Genomic DNA, 16,693 nt, shown 5'->3' with positions numbered 1-16,693 from the left:
GATTATATGTAAACTCATATGGATAGCTGTAAGAAAATTAAACTCAAAACCAAATATGATATTTCTAAAACTGTGATTTTATGGACGTCGTAGAGATTTTAATTTGGTCTCCTGAAAAGTAGCAAAAATGGACATAATATCAGCTTTTGGCAAACGACCATTCAATTCTTTAGTGTTATTGATAAAGTGATAGTCTTGATATTATACCTACTATAAGTCGTAACTTAAGGTCAAGCTATATGCCAAATGGCATCCCTTAATTAGAGGATCATTTTCGGCGTGTCCTCCAATTTTATAAGTGGCTAGTTCTCAGATAATAAAGAGCTACTGTTCTTACGATGTCAGTTGGACCAGTATAAAAACAAAATTCGACACCGATTGTCGGAACCGTTTGTAAAACATGGCGGCGCAATAGAAATTAATGAGTAAACTTTTATTTTTAAATTATGGTTCAATATTTGTTAAACAGTAATAATGTTGTTAACTGTTCACATTTCTTTATGAAATTGACACCAAAGATAATTAAAAATACATAATACAAATGAAATTTAACGTGCTTATTAATTTGAGAACTAAAGAAATAAGACTACACTTTGAATATACACATAAAATACATGAAAACGAACAATTCCTCTTCCAGTCGAATTGTCTAATTCATGACTAATGAAGAGATCACTTTTACTACTGTATAGTATTTTTACTACAAAAGCGATATTACGTAGGTCAAAATTTTTGACGTAAGAGAACTGTCAAAACATTAGAATGTGACTCTTCATTATATCCATGTTTATAATAAACATGGCAATAATGAAAATTCACATTCTAATGTTTTGACAGTTCTCTTACGTCAAAAATTTTGACCTACGTAATATCGCTTTTGTAGTAAAAATACTATACATAGGACATATTTTTGACAAGTTGAAATATATCACTATCCGTGTGTTCAGAACTTGATTCGACACTTGTCGTGTTTATAACTACCACACCAATATTGGAAAAGAAGTGAAAGGCGCAATTTACACAACAGTTATCAGACCAATAATGACATAAATACGCGCCAGAAACACGACTTGATACAGAAAGGACAGAAATAATGCTAGAAACAGCAGAGATGAAAATACTTTGAAAAATCGATGGGATATGGGAAGAGGTAGAAGTGCAGATATACGACAGATATGCAAGGTGGACAACATCAATAACTGGGTAAAAAGCAGAAGAGTATAATGGAACAACTACATGAGCCAAATGACAAAAAACAAAGTAGTAAGGACGGCGATAGACGGTTCCCCAATAGGAAGACGATCAGTTAGGTCTGTATCCCGCGTATGAAAAAAAAAGTTGATTAATAGTAAGCTGAAAATTTGTTAATAGCTTAAACGGTGTCTAGTCGGATAAACTGTGATATATGAGAACACTGTAACAGGGGCAGTTTTAATTGTGGTTAAAAATTTGGAACGGTCAGACTTAAACTCTCCGAACAGAGATTAAACTCTCATGCAAAAATCAGACTGCTATTTATCAGCTGTCATAATTCCTGTCATTTGACATATTCTACATGTTCCACTCATTAAAACGCCCATTTGGTGATAAATAGTAGGCTGATTTTTGCATGAGAGTTTAATCTCTGTTCGGAGAGTTTAAGTCTGTTCTGTCGGACAAAATACATGTGCCGTTTTCGTGGTCTGGCCGTTCCAAATTTTTAACCTGTTCCACAATTAAAACTTCCCCTATTCCAGTGTTCCCATATATCAAAGTTTCTCCAACTACACACCCTTAAGCTATTAAAAAATTTTCAGCTTGCTATTAATCAACTTTTTTTTCATACGCGGGATCCAAAACTAAGTGGGAAGACCACGAAAACGATGGAATGACAACTTATTGGAGCCACATTGAAAAACAGACAGTCATGTCTACACAAGAAGAAGAAGAAGGAAAAGAAGAAGAAGACATTAATATTGGTGACAAAGCAAGATAATATTTTTATTTTACTTGAACTTGAGCTACACAATTTTTCCAAATGTCACTTTTGACTTGTAAGTATATATATTGTATTAAAACAGAAAATAGTGAAGAATTACCAAGAATGATGGAAGCACTAGATAGTGAATCGACAAAGATGGGACTGAACATCGCTTACAGTAAAACAAAAGCCATGACCAATCAACAAGGAGAATCAATAATTACAGTGGCACAAACAAGAATAAAGCAAGTAAAAGAGATATTCTAGGACAAATCACTAAATTAAATAAAAAAAAATCAGACCGAAGAAATAAAAAAAAAATAATAAGATTGGCCTGGGCATCACTCGGAAAACTGTCTTTTATTCTAAAGAAAAAAAATACCCCCAATACCTAAAATCAAGAGTCTTCAATCAATGTACACTCCCTCTCCTCATATATGGCTCTTAGACATGGACACATACAAAGGAAAATATGGAAAAAATAAAAATATGAAACATGAAAAATTCCATTAATTACATTATCCAATCAGCGGACTGAGCAAATTGACGTCATTAAATCTCGCATAATATATAGGACATCCTGTATAAAAAATACAGTTTCAGTATAATACAATACAGTAAAATTTAAAATTGATCATTAAAAGTATATAATACTTACAAATGCAATTTAATGTGCTTATTCATTTTTTAAGTACTAAAGAAATGAGACAAAAAATGTATTATAAAAATAAAATAATTGTAAGTTATGACGACGACACTGTTTATTTAGTGTTTATATTGCTTGCCGCCTTTGAAACATGAGAAGGTATTTTGACCAGATAACGATATGATTTGAGCCTAAGCACTTCCGAACAATTTGACCAATTACTCTTCAGTATTGCCCAATAAGATACGTTAGAAAGTAGTAAGCCACACCCGCGTCCATGTGGACTAATACAAGGAGTGATCAATTTTGAAGCAAGCAAATGTTTATATGGTTTATCTTTATTTCTATGCTCTTCGTAGAATTATTGACCGGACCACAAAAATGCTTCTGGTCCAACTGACATCGTAAGAACAGTACTTAGGTCATTAACATAAAAAATTAAAGTTTATATACTACACTTCTCCTTTTGGCTGGATAGGTCTATAACTCTGGATGGGTCTATAGCTCTGGATGGGTCTTTGCCTGTCTGGCTATGTCCTTCCATTCAGCTCTGAATCTGAACTGAACCTTCTTTACAGGCCACACTTCACCGCCGCTCCGTACACCAACGCAAAGACACACAAGAAGACTCTCATTCACACTTACAAGACCTTTATTCGACCCGTCATGGAGTACAAATCATGCCTCTACTCTCTTTGCGCTAGAGCAAAACAAGAGAGGTTGCTGAGGGCAGAACGTAGAATCTTGCGTAGATGCAACTATGAGCACTGGCGATACCCCTCAAACGAAATCCATAACATCTCAAACATCCCCAAAATCACCGAGAGAATAAACTCTCTGAACAGGAACTTCACAATCAAACTAATCAACGGCCCCCCCTCCGACACACAAGAATCTCTCAAATGTTCCTGTTCATCTTCCGGCCACGTACTCTGCCGAACGCCCAAACACAAAAAGATTCATTTACCGTCTGCTCTAATGCAAACATGCATTGACGAACTCCCGGCAGAGTACGAAAACATCCTTGAGGCTACTCCGTTAGCCTTCCGTACCCACCTATAACATATCCTCTTCCCTACCCCGAACAGGGAGAAGTTGGTTTTTTGCGGTTTTCCAACTTCATTGCACAATTATACCTGTTCGTCCCAAGAAAATAGCCGCAACTATTTTCTCCACTCGAACGCTCACTGTCCACGCTACGCTCAAAAGCCACCTCCTGACCGCCCACGAGGGACGCAGGTTCGCCTGTCGTTGTACAATGGTTTCTAGGGAGACTGGTCGAGAGCAAAGCATGGACAGTACACCTAAATGTCTATGGAACCAACAACAATCCATCAAAACTTTCTTCTCTGTTGACTTTTAGCCTTCTGGACACCACCGTCCGGCATAACCAAGGAAAAACACCAGGATACGACACTTGCCCCAGTGTGTTTTTCGGACTGTTTGCTTTTACTGCCACACAATACATTCACGACAAACCCTGAAGAGGACAAAATCCTAAACGGGGACGCACATTGAACGCATTTCTTCTTAGCAATTATCTAGACAAGCAAATCAAACAATGTTGGACTGGACACCAACGCAGGTCTCACCACTCGAGTCTAGTATATCTTTCCTTTCAACCGTTCCCCGATTTTTAGATCACAGAATATCCCGCAGATTCGCTTCCAATTAAACCAACCAGCCTGTACCGTCTCATAAACAAGCCTACGAAGCCGATGGCTTGCGGTAATAAACGAGGAGGCCAGTTGCAGTTCTGCGTGGGTTGATATCGTGATATCATAATCTCTCAAGCTTCTTCTAATCGTATCTTGATTTATTAAAAGGTTGTAATTACAACCAAATAAGAGAATACTGTTCAACCAATCTTATACTAAACTTAAAAACGTAAAAATTGGTCTTGACGTGCGGTGGTGATTCTTGGTCATCCATTTCCAGGTTTTTTCTGACCAATGGTCATTTCCTGTAACCTAGCTACCACTCTGGATATTGCGGGTTGTGTAACTTCAAAGCGTTATGCTGCTTCAACTTAAATCACATCCATGCTGAATTACAGTTACAGAAAAGGCACTTTTCTCGAGTGTAATATGTCTTATTTCTCTTTTCTATTTGTAACTACAAATTATTGTATTAATTGTTATAATTATTGTAATAACCAATAATTAATACAATTTTTAAATGCACCTTTAAGTGCCACACAGTAAAATAAATAAAAAAAAATTAGTACGTTTTTGGGAAATTAAGCAAACACAAAACTTGCAAAATTACAAAAATAGTGTAGATTACATTAAGGAATATTTATTTTTCTACAACCACTATTCAAAGTGCACTTTTCGCACAGTTTTATGTTAACAAAGTTGATATTTTCTCACAGTATAAGATTTATGACATTGGTGTGCAGAAAAGTGACGTTTCTGTGCCGGAAAGTTCTTTTCTGCACAGTACCATTATATTCCACAATAAAATCATAAATATAATTATAACATGTTTAGATGAAATGGTTTTATTAGATATTAGATTTGATAGTGCTTTTCAAAAAAGAACCGATTTAACTCATGTCCGAGCAAGCTGCAAAATTCGCTACTTTGACACGTTATTTTTGAACTTTACATTTGGTATTTTACAAATGACTACCTCATTCTGACTAACGTTATATATTCTGTTTACATCTGTGGTTAAAATGTAGACAAATATACAACCTGTAAGACAAATATTATACTTAATTATCGAATAGAAATTAAATTATAGATGTTACAACAACTGTTTTATTTTACAATTTTATTCTTAATAAACATTTTATAATTATCAATTAACCAATAAGGATTTAGCAACCTCAGCAAGATACGTCGAATGAAGTAGGTCTGGTGGAAATCCGTGACTGCATAAATATAACGTCAAATGTGACAATATTTTGTAATAATTTATTTAAAATAGTTTAAATTCAAACAAATTAAGGCAGTACATTAATTTTTTAACTGATTTCTGTGTAATTTGTTTAGGTATAAGGAATTTAAATTGATTAGTATTAATTAAATACAGTTTAAAATTTATAATTTATTATTATAATAAATCTTCGTTTGGAAATTGTGATCTTTATTTTTAACAAAAGCTGTGGTTGTAGAAAAAGTATAGTGTGTAACACGTGCAGAAAGGTACTAATTTCTCACGAGTTTGAAAAGTTGCGGTACGAGCGCAAGCGAGTGCCGCAATTCAAACGAGTGCGAAATTACCTTTCTGCGCGTATTGCACAATATACTATTCCAAAGGCATACTTTTCAAATGTTTAATCAACTAAATTTTTAGAAGTGAAAATTTATTAATAAAACTTATTTTCTAGGAACCAATCATATTCTTCCGTTTGGCTTACCTCTTATGTTGCCAGAGTATTTCAAGAGGCGAGTTTTTACGAATGGGAAAACTATATATACATCGATCCAGCGGTGATCGCCAAATCTGTAGAATGGGTATTAAAACACCAGAACGAATATGGAGCCTTTTGGGAAGAAGATTGGTTACCAGATAGAAAGTATAATTCTACCCTTAATTTTGATAATGATCCAATCCGATACAGAAACATCACTCTTACTGCACATGTTCTTATTATGTTAGAGTCCGTAAAGGATTTGACAAGTAAGTTTTTGTTATTACATTTTTCAATGTTAATTGCCTCCTTTTAATTGTTTACTTCCAAATTTGTAAAAAAGGCACTGGATGAAGCAAACGGAGGAATAAAAATAATGGAGAATTGACAAATAATATCCGATATGCGGACGATATAGTCGTCCTTGCCAGCAGTATTGATGAACTTCAGCATCTTAGGTACAAAGAAGAAAGAGGACTTAACCTCAACATGATTAAAACAAAATGGATGCTGGTCACCAAAACTCAAAAACCTGCCAGACAATTGAAAATAAAAAACCAATTAATTCAACACATAGATTCATATGTATGTATACCTTGGAACAGTCGTCAACTCGAAATGGGATCAAACAACCGAAATTCGATCTAGAGTTGAAAAGGCCAGAGCAACATTTAACAACATGAGAAATATATTCACCCATTACGACATATCTCTCGCAATAAAAATACGGCTGCTAAAATGCTATGTGGTTCCAGTATTGTTGCATGGCGCAGAGGCCTGGACAATAACGGAAACACCAATGAAAAAGCTAGAGACATTCAAAATTTGGGTGTACCAACCTCAAAATATCCTGGACTACACCAACGTAAATGTATTGCGCCAAATGGGAAAACAAAAGAAATCTTCACAATTGAAGCGTTCAGCGCCAAACTGACTTGAGCGCCAAAAAGTATCAACTTGCGATTTCTATTCTATCGGCTTTTGTGAGAGTTATATTATGGCGCCAAATTGGTAGAAGCGACAATAACAAGCGGGAATATTATTATTTTATTAAAAATTCAGTATAGCAACATTGACAAAACGTGTTCGTTTGATGCCAGATTGACTTAAGTGCCACACTGTATGTGATTATTGTATTAAAACACATTCACTGTTTGTAGTGATTTATTGATTCGCTGGTTGTGTTTTATTAATAAAATGTCGAGTTTTAAGAGCAGCACTAATAAAATCTTAAATATTTGTTCTTCAATGTGTAGTTCAGTTATCACTTAAACTGGTAAGTTTATTTATTAAGCATTCTTATGTTATTTTAGACGTTGAAGATCTTGTAGGTTATGTGGATTCGTTTTAATAAAAATATTTCTATCAAGAATTTATTTTGTTCAGGTGTAATAGATAAAAAATAATCTTCGATAACAATACTTTACTAAAACAACTTTGAAGTTATTATTTTATGATTTTATCTAATTTATTATCAACATTTAAAATGAGCCATCACAGCTAAATATACCACTATTTTCACCGCATAGATCCATGTGTTCACAACGAAAACGTCCAAAACCTATAAAAGCTTATAGTAATTTGTATTATTAATCATCCACAATTATATAATAAACTATCTGTTGTGATTTTTTTAACAAAAATAGAATAAACCGCCAAATTGGTACTTAAGCTACTATAGGCGTATTAAATATTTAAAATAGGCGACATATTGAATGTAACGCCAAAGTGAGCTATGCACCAGCAATTTATGCTTTAAGTGCCAGTTTAATGGATATCTAGATGGGCCAAAGGAGGCTAAGTGCCATTTATTTTAGTAAATAAATAATATAGAGTGTTTTTATTCAGTAAACCATAAAAGTAAATAATTTTTTATCAATATCACATTCGATAGTATCTTTTTCGTAGTTATCATTGAAATTCTAACAACAATGTAATGTAGGCTTATCTTTAACCGCCATTTTCCAACATTTTGTCATTTGGTAGTTAAGCTACTTTGGCGCTGAAAGAAACGGAAACTTGAATACTCTGTCATATTATATGAGACATGATAAATATAGTATACTGCAAGTGATAATACAGGGTAAAATACTAAAATAGAGATGCAAATGCAAACGCGGACCCGGAAGAAGAAGACACTCATGGTTTCAAAACTTTCACCAATGGTTTGGAATAATATCGATCGAATTATTCAGAAACGCCGCAAACAAAATTAAAATTGCTATAATGATACACAACGTCCGCAACGGACAAGAAGAAGGTGTTGTAAAATGAGATTCGTTCTTCCGCGACTTTCAGAATTTTGGCCCAAACCCGGTTTATTTGGTTTGACGAACCATATATATTTTTTATAATGTAATAAACTACATATTTTTTTAAGTTTAGGATAAAAAGTATAAAAAAGTGTTGGAAAAACTGAATTAAACTCTTCACCGATTTCTTAGATTTTAAAATAAATCAAATAATAAAAAAAAATTAATAAACAATGTCCCAATTTGTTCTTATTATTTTTTTTAGGTGGCCTTAGTTCTAAAGTAGCTATAGCAGCAAAGAGAGCAATAATGTGGTTAGAAAGAAACATGGAACTGATAAACGACAGAGGTTCAGCTTTCGAAGTTGCAATAGTCGCTTATGCTCTTATGAAAAGTAAAGCTGCTAGTGCTGAAATGGCTTTCATCGAACTTTCTAGCCGACGACGTTCTGAAGGTGGTCTATTATATTGGGGTCGAAAGACAGTTCCGCAGCCTCCGCATAAAGTTGAGAATCAAAAGCCATTCTCGCTTCCTAGATTGCCTTACGAATATGATTCCGAGAATATTGAAGCAACTGCGTATGGTCTTATGGTATATGTAGCCAGACATGAACAAGAAGTCTTGGTTGATAATATTGTTCGATGGTTGAACACACAGAGGTATGGTTATATCTAATATAAATAATACAATATAACATATTTCCGTTTTTTTATTAACATAAACAAAATTTTCGGAAAAATATTAATGAAGGATTTAAAGAAAACAATTTTTTTTATTTATTTATTTATTGCTAATTTACAATCTACTTCAATACAGTAATACGTCCATTGACGACTCTCTGGAATTTACCTAGCAGCTAGGTCTTCTGGCCAAAGTCTTTTCAGACGTCTGTCAACCAGTGGGTGGTTGAATAATTCGTCTATGGTCCTTCTGTAGTGGTCAGCAATCACATCATTGATGAAGGGGATGTTGAGGTATGCATGAAGAGTTTGGTTTGACACATACCATGGGGCTTTAGCTAACATACGAATAGTTTTTGACTGGAATGTCTGTAGAATTTTGGTGTTGGATGGTTTGCTACAGCCCCGCAGCTCGATTCCGTATGTCCACACTCGTTTGAGTATTGTTTTATAGATGGTCAGTTTGTTTTCTAATGAAAGTTGCGATCTTCTGTTGATTAGCCAGCTCATATTTTTAACTTTTAGGTCGAGGTGTCGTCGTTTGGCTGCAATATGTGATTTCCAAGTAAGTTTTTCGTCTAGATGAAGGCCCAGGTACTTTACTTCTGTTTTTATTGGTATAGGTAAATTATTTAGGTGTAGTTGTGGACATCTAATTCTTCGATTTGTGAAATTTACTTGACAAGACTTGTTTGTGTTGACGTTTATTTTCCAGCATTTAAGCCAGTCTTCTAGTTCATTGAGATGATTTTGCAATTTGTTAAATGCTAATATTTCGTTGATGTCTGATGCTAGTATACCAGTGTCATCCGCAAATGTTGCCATTAGTGTATTTTCGCTAATAGGAATATCAGCAATGAAGATTTGGTAAAGGAATGGGCCAAGTGCACTGCCTTGAGGTACTCCGGATTTTATTTGGTGGTAGTTGGATAGAGTACCTTCGTATTTAACTTGGAAGTATCTGTCGGACAAGTATGATTTAAGGAGGAGGTAGATTTGGTCCGTTAGCTGAGTTTTTATTTTAAAGAGAAGACCCTCGTGCCACACTCTATCAAATGCTTGCTGTATATCGAGGAATGCTGATAGACAGATTTGTTTCCCTTCTAGGCTCTCTTTTATTTTGTTGACTAATCTATGGCACTGTTGTATGGTTGAGTGATTTGAGCGAAAATCAAACTGATGATCTGGGATAAGGTTTTCTATAGGTATTATTGTTTCTATTCTGTTAAGGATTAACCTTTCGAAGACTTTTGATAAAGTCGGAAGAAGACTTATTGGTCTGTACGAACTGGCTTCAGTTAGAGGTTTACCAGGTTCAGGTATCATTATACTTTGTGTATACTTCCATTGCACTGGAAAATAGCATAGTCTCAGGAGGCTATTAAAAATAATGGTTATTAAGACGACACCTTTAAAGAAAACAATAAAATATATTCAATTGATATTTTTAATAACTTGTTCTTTAGAATTATCTACAAACACAATTTAATGAGGGGGGTATAGTTTGAAAATTTTGACATTTTCGATTTTTTATTATTTAAAAAAAAGTACATAACTTCAAGAATACTGTCTGAAAATTTCAGATTGATCGGAGCAAAATTACCGGTAATGCAGCATGTTGAATATCCCTATTCAGCAGATTCGTGCCAGCTTGCTTGAGTGTAGTGAGTAACGCAGTAACAGCTGCTCCTCTCCTCTTTTGTAAATTACTCCGCGGTTCATAAACATATTCCGTGTGCATCACTTTATGATTTGACAGACAAAATAGAAATTAAAAATAACAGTTGTCAAAACTTTAAACGTGCTTTTCTTAAAACTGCTTTTCTCAAAGTCGGCGGACATTGTAACCCAAAAACTCCTTGACTGATCCATCTGAAATTTTGCATAGATTTATTTTAGACGTTTCGTTTCACCTTTCTTTTACAAAAAAAAAAATCGTTATTTTGACTTCTGAGTGATAAAAAAACTCGACAGCGTTACCTCAAGAAACTCATTAGCTATTTTCTTTCGCGCTTTTTTCTTCTTTAGCCCATTTCTATCCAACTTTGGACATAGGCCTTCCCCAAATCTTTTCATATATGTCTGTCCTTGGTTGCGCTTTTCCAGTGAGTTCTTGCAGCTTTAACAATATCGTCCTTCCATCGAATCTGAGGTCTTCCTCTTCTTCCTGTCCACGGTGTCCAGTTTTGTATTTCAGCATTCCATATTTTATCTTCCTGTCTCGCATTGTGGCCCGCAAATCTCCACTTTAACCCTGTTATATGTTCAGTTACATTTTTTATTTTGTTTTCTCTCTTATCTATTTGTTTGATTTTCTGTCTTGCAGTTTTATTCCCAACATGTATCTTTCAATTTTTCTCTGAGTTATTTCTATTTTGTTTATGTTGGCCTTTGTTATTGTCCATGTTTCTGAGCCATACGTCAGAACAGGAAAAATGCACTGATCAAATACACGGGTTTTTAGGTACTGTTGTATCTTTGTGCTTTTTAGTATCCATCTTAACTTTCCAAACGCTGCCCACGCCAATCCGTTAGCTTATTTTTCAATATTTTGTCCTGAAATATTTTTAGAATATTCTTTGAGTTGTACTAAATATGTTAATTTAATTTCAAAATAAAATAATTTCAAAACATACCCCTCCCCCCTCTACACCTTAATAGAAACTTACAGGTCCACATGAATTTTTTAATCTCTCCGTCAGTGCGATGTTAAAAAGCGTAGTAGACAGTATGTAACCTTGTCGTACTCCTACTTCTATATTGATAATTTCTGTATTTCCCTCGTCTGTTATAGCTTCTGCTACAGAGTCGCCCATTGTCATTTTCGCTATTCTAATCATCTAAGGCTGCATCAAAGAAACATGAAACAAATAAATTGTGAAAAAAGTAATCGTTTCATATTGTGATATACTAATCAAAGAAACAAAAACAAAATTTGTATAGTCGACAATGGAAAGTAATGCCGAGGTCGTTGCTGTCGTGGCAACTATTTTATTACTGTGTGAAGGAGGCCGCACATCAAAGAAACGTGAAACATAAATCATGAAACTTGAAACAAATAAATTGTGAAAAACGAAACCGTTATATTACATACTAATCAAAGAAACAAAAATAAAATTTGTATAGTCAACAATGGAAAGTGATGATGACGAGGTCGTTGCTGTTGTGGCAACTCTTTTATTACTGCCCAAAAAATATTAATAATTAATAATAATTATAATTGTACAACTCTTCGTTTTGCTCAACAACAGAAACCAATGCAATATTAAATTCTTGGTCGGCATTCATTTTACGCACGTAATTAATTGTCCAAGACAATGAAACAGAAATAGAACACGACCTATTTCATGAAACACGTTTCAAGAAGATAAAAATGTTTCATGGGTATGAATCACACTCGTTTCATAGATGGGCGGACGCCTATTTGTTTAGCAGTGTTTTATTTTCATGAAACGTGTTGCACGTTTTATATTTCATGTTTCACATTTCATGTTTCTTTGGTGTGCGATCTCCCGAAGATATAAATGTTTCACCACATGAATCACAGTCGTTTCTTGGTAGGCGGACTTCTATTTGTTTAGCAGTGTTTTATTTTCATGAAACGTGTTTTACGTTTCATGTTTCTTTGGTGTGTATGTTAATAGAATTATGGAAGTTGGACAAATGCCAGACGAATGGAGAAGCAGTATATTAGTACCTGTCTACAAAAACAAGGGAGATATACAACAATGTACAAACTACAGGGCTATAAAACTGCTTAGCCACACCATGAAAATATGGGAACGAGTAATTGATAGACGGATATATATTGGCTTTATGCAGGGCAGATCAACAACAGATGCAATTTTCATTATAAGGCAGTTGATGGAAAAATACAGGAATAAAGAATCAAACACTCATATAGTATTCATTGATCTTGAGAAAGCATATGATAGAGTCCCTCGAGAGATTCTGTGGTGGGCACTCAATAAGAAAGGAGTCCCTGGTGAATATGTAAAGGTTGTGAGGGATATGTATGAGGGAGTAACGACTAGTGTTAGGACAGGTGTGGGAGAGACTGATAAATTTCATGTGAAAGTAGGATTGCACCAAGGCTCGGTGCTTAGTCCGTATTTATTCTCATTAGTTTTGGACCAGGTAACAGCGAATTCACAGGGTAACATTCCATGGTGCTTAATGTATGCTGATGATGTCGTGTTAGTAGGAAATAGTGAAAGAGACTTAGAACAAAAACTGGAACACAAGCTCTGGAGGAAAAAGGTTTAAAACTTAGAAGGACAAAGACAGAGTATTTGAAATGTTCATTTAAAGATGGAGTTACTACAAATACAATGATATCTTTTGGATGGTGAACTGATTGTAAAAAGCAATAGTTTTAAGTACCTGGGATCGGTATTACAGAGTAATGGAGAAATATATGGATATGCATGCAGTAGAATTAGGGCTGGGTGGATGAAGTGGAAGGAAGCGAGTGGTGTGCTGTGTGACAGGAAAATTCCAATGAAGTTGAAGGGAAAATTCTATAAAACAGCCATAAGACCGGCTATGATGTACGGAACTGAATGTTAGGCAATGAAAAAGAAAGAGGAACAACGAATGCATGTGGTAGGAATGAGAATGCTTAGATGGATGAGTGGAGTGACAAAAAAGGATAAAATTAAAAATGAGTGTATTAGGGGAAGTCTAGGTGTGGCACCAATTGATGCCAAAATGAGAGAGCATATGTTGAGATGGTTTGGTGATGTTCAACGTCGAGACGTTAATTACCCAATACGAAGAATTGCTGAAGTGCAGATTTCTGGAAGGAGTAGGAGAGGAAGACCAAAGAAGACGTGGGGGGGGATTAGGCAGGACATGTTGGTAAAGGGGATTAATATTGATATGACCCAAGATAGAATTGTGTGGAGAAATGCAATTAGGGAAGCCGACCCCGCATAGGGATAAGGCAAAGAGAATGATGATGATGTTTCTTTGGTATGTGGCCTCCCTAAGATTGAAATGTATTAATGCTAATTTTATAATGTACATAATTATTATACTTATAAAAAATGATATCTTCTTTTAGGTTAACCGATGGAGGATGGGCTTCTACATCAGACACTGCTAATGCCATGAAAGCTCTTATAGAATATACCTCAGCTCAACGTATTCGTGATATATCGAGTCTTTCTGTAACTGTAGAGGCCACTGCACTTCCCGGTCAAACACAGACGTTATACGTTAATGGCAAAAACTGGGCAAATCTGCAGTATCTTGATATTCCTAACGCATGGGGTACCGTCAAAGTACAAGCTAGAGGAACTGGTTATGCTATATTGCAAATGTCTGTGCAGTACAATGTTGATATAGCAAGATTCCAAACTAAACCACCGGTACCAGCATTTGATCTTTGGACTAAGCAGTATTTCTATGGAAGAAATCAGTCTCACATAACATTCGTGAGTTGTCAAAGGTATGTGTATGTTTATTTTAATAATAAAAATCAATGGGAAAATCCCAGTAGCTGACTGTATACCATAGTTAAAAAACTAATACAGAAGTAAAAAACTTCGATTTGTATATTGGTATAAAATGTTTATTAAAAACTTTTTGAAATGTCGTCCAAATGGATTGCAAAACGTTTTCGATCTGATTCAGGTCATCTTCAGTGCATTCTGCTAAGTAAATGAAACTAGCACCATATTGAAAATGGTAACATCGAAATATATGGACCCGTTTTGAGCTGCCCCCCCCCCACTTGCAAAAATTAAAAAACAAATAGCTCTGATTTATGAGCTATTTATGAGCTTTCATATTCCTCAAATTAAAAATTTTGAGCTCGTTACACTGAGCAGGGATTTAATATTTTAGTGGGGGGCTGAGCCCCCCCCACTACTTAAAAATAGGGATATTGAATCGATTTTTGCGGCAGAATTACGAGCTATTTATGAGCTCTTGAAATGATATAGTTTCGATTTTTGAGCTCATCCCCTTCACCCCCAAACAACCCTTTAATTGATTTAACTTAAGAGAAACATGCTGAAAAAAATTAAAATATATCGTATCGTGGATATAATTTATATAGCTTATATATTCTAATAATAAACTCTTAAATCACGCGCATTTCGATTATTGAGCTACAACCCCTTATGCGTTTTCCCGGATTAAGATATAATTTCACTTAAAATGAATTAGATTCATTATTTGGCGACTAAATCGTTTAATAATTTATGAGCTGACTCAGTGTAACGAGCTCAAAATTTTTAATTTGCGGAATATGAAAGCTCATAAATCGGGGCTATTTGTTTTTTAATTTTTGCAAGTGGGGGGGGGGGCAGCTCAACAGGGGTAATATATGGTTTACATATTAAAATTGTATAAAATATAGCGACTCCAAGTCGATGTTAATGGAATATATACTATTAGTACTCAAAGGGCAACATGGTTCCCTGCTCGAATAGAACGCGTGGTTCTTGCAAGTTCAATGGACACAGACCAACTGAGTTCAGTTGGGAACCATGTTGCCCTTTGAGTACTAATAGTATATAATCTATTAACATCGACTTGGAGTCGCTATATTTTATACAATTATATTATATATTTCGATGTTTCAATAGTGTGCTATAGTATTTTTACTACAAAAGCGATATTACGTAGGTCAAAATTTTTGACGTAAGAGAACTGTCAAAACATATAATGTGACTTTTATAAACATGGCAATAATGAAAAGTCACATTCTAATGTTTTGACAGTTCTCTTACGTCAAAAATTTTGACCTACGTAATATCGCTTTTGTAGTAAAAATACTATAGTTTCATTTACTTAGGAGAATGCACTGAAGACGATCTGAATCAGATCGAAAACGTTTTGCAATCCATTTGGACGATATTTTAAAAAGTTTTTAATAAACATTTTATACCAATATACAAATTGAAGTTTTTCACGTCTGTATTAGTATTTTAATAATATTAATAATAAAAAAACCGATACGTCACCAAATAGTGTTTTGGTGTATTAAATTGTAATTTAATTTTATTATAATCTTCCTCTTCATTCTTTATATTAGGCATATTGCTTGTTTTATGTTCATACACCTGGTCCTTCCGTGATTAGGTGACCGACCACACTTCCACTCAGTTTAGTTTTTAGTTTTCAATACCAAGTTATTGTTTTCAGGAGTGTTTTTCCAAATATTCTAGGGAATTATCTTTAATTCATGTTATTTTCCGTAGTATTTTGGTTTTAGATGTTTCTGTTCGATTTTCTGACGGTAATGCAACATTTTTTCTGCTAGGTCATGATAGATCTTATAGCTTGTAACGAAATAAGCGATGGACTACCCCAGCTAATTGAAATAATATTCGAAAATATTACCTCAATCATCCAAGGTAGCCATCGCTACACCCTTAGCTGAGCTCAGTCACTCAGGTGTGTGTTCGTCTTGTCCTAATCTTAGAAATGAAATCTGAAAATTTAGAATGGAAGAAAACAAAACAATATTTTAACCAATCATGTTTATTGTTCATAAAAATATAATAAAAATATGACTTGTAAAATTGCATTAGCAAATATATTCAAATTCTTGCCAAAAACTAACAATTCTGGATTATACTTATGGCTTTTGGTAGCTGATGGTAACTTCTTGATGTTGAATGGTACTGGTGTGGACTTCTCTTGACCTGGGCTCGATGGTAGGCCTCAGGTCAGTGCAGCGAAATATGTTGAGTGTTGCTACAGATGGTGGTTGTTGCTGTCTGGATGCATCCTACTGTCTTGGCCTTAACGTGTCCATCACCGGTGACGAAGGCAGGTGGC

The 16,693-nt window shown here is 34.7% G+C and overlaps 1 protein-coding gene across 1 annotated transcript in view; it reads left to right on the top strand.

The window, feature by feature from the left end:
• The window catches only part of LOC126880402 (alpha-2-macroglobulin), a 175,645-nt gene that overhangs the window by 145,250 nt on the left and 13,702 nt on the right, over nucleotides 1-16,693 (top strand). The window contains exons 18-20 of the mRNA XM_050644239.1: nucleotides 5,944-6,236; nucleotides 8,485-8,878; nucleotides 13,965-14,351. Coding sequence (XP_050500196.1) covers nucleotides 5,944-6,236; nucleotides 8,485-8,878; nucleotides 13,965-14,351 — 1,074 coding nt within the window. The remainder of the gene's footprint in view (nucleotides 1-5,943; nucleotides 6,237-8,484; nucleotides 8,879-13,964; nucleotides 14,352-16,693) is intronic.

Source organism: Diabrotica virgifera, chromosome 2 (genome assembly GCF_917563875.1).
Source record: "Diabrotica virgifera virgifera chromosome 2, PGI_DIABVI_V3a".
In the NCBI taxonomy this organism is placed as follows: Eukaryota; Metazoa; Arthropoda; class Insecta; order Coleoptera; family Chrysomelidae; genus Diabrotica; species Diabrotica virgifera.
Note: the sequence above shows the minus strand (reverse complement) of the source record. Positions and strands in the feature narration are given on the sequence as shown.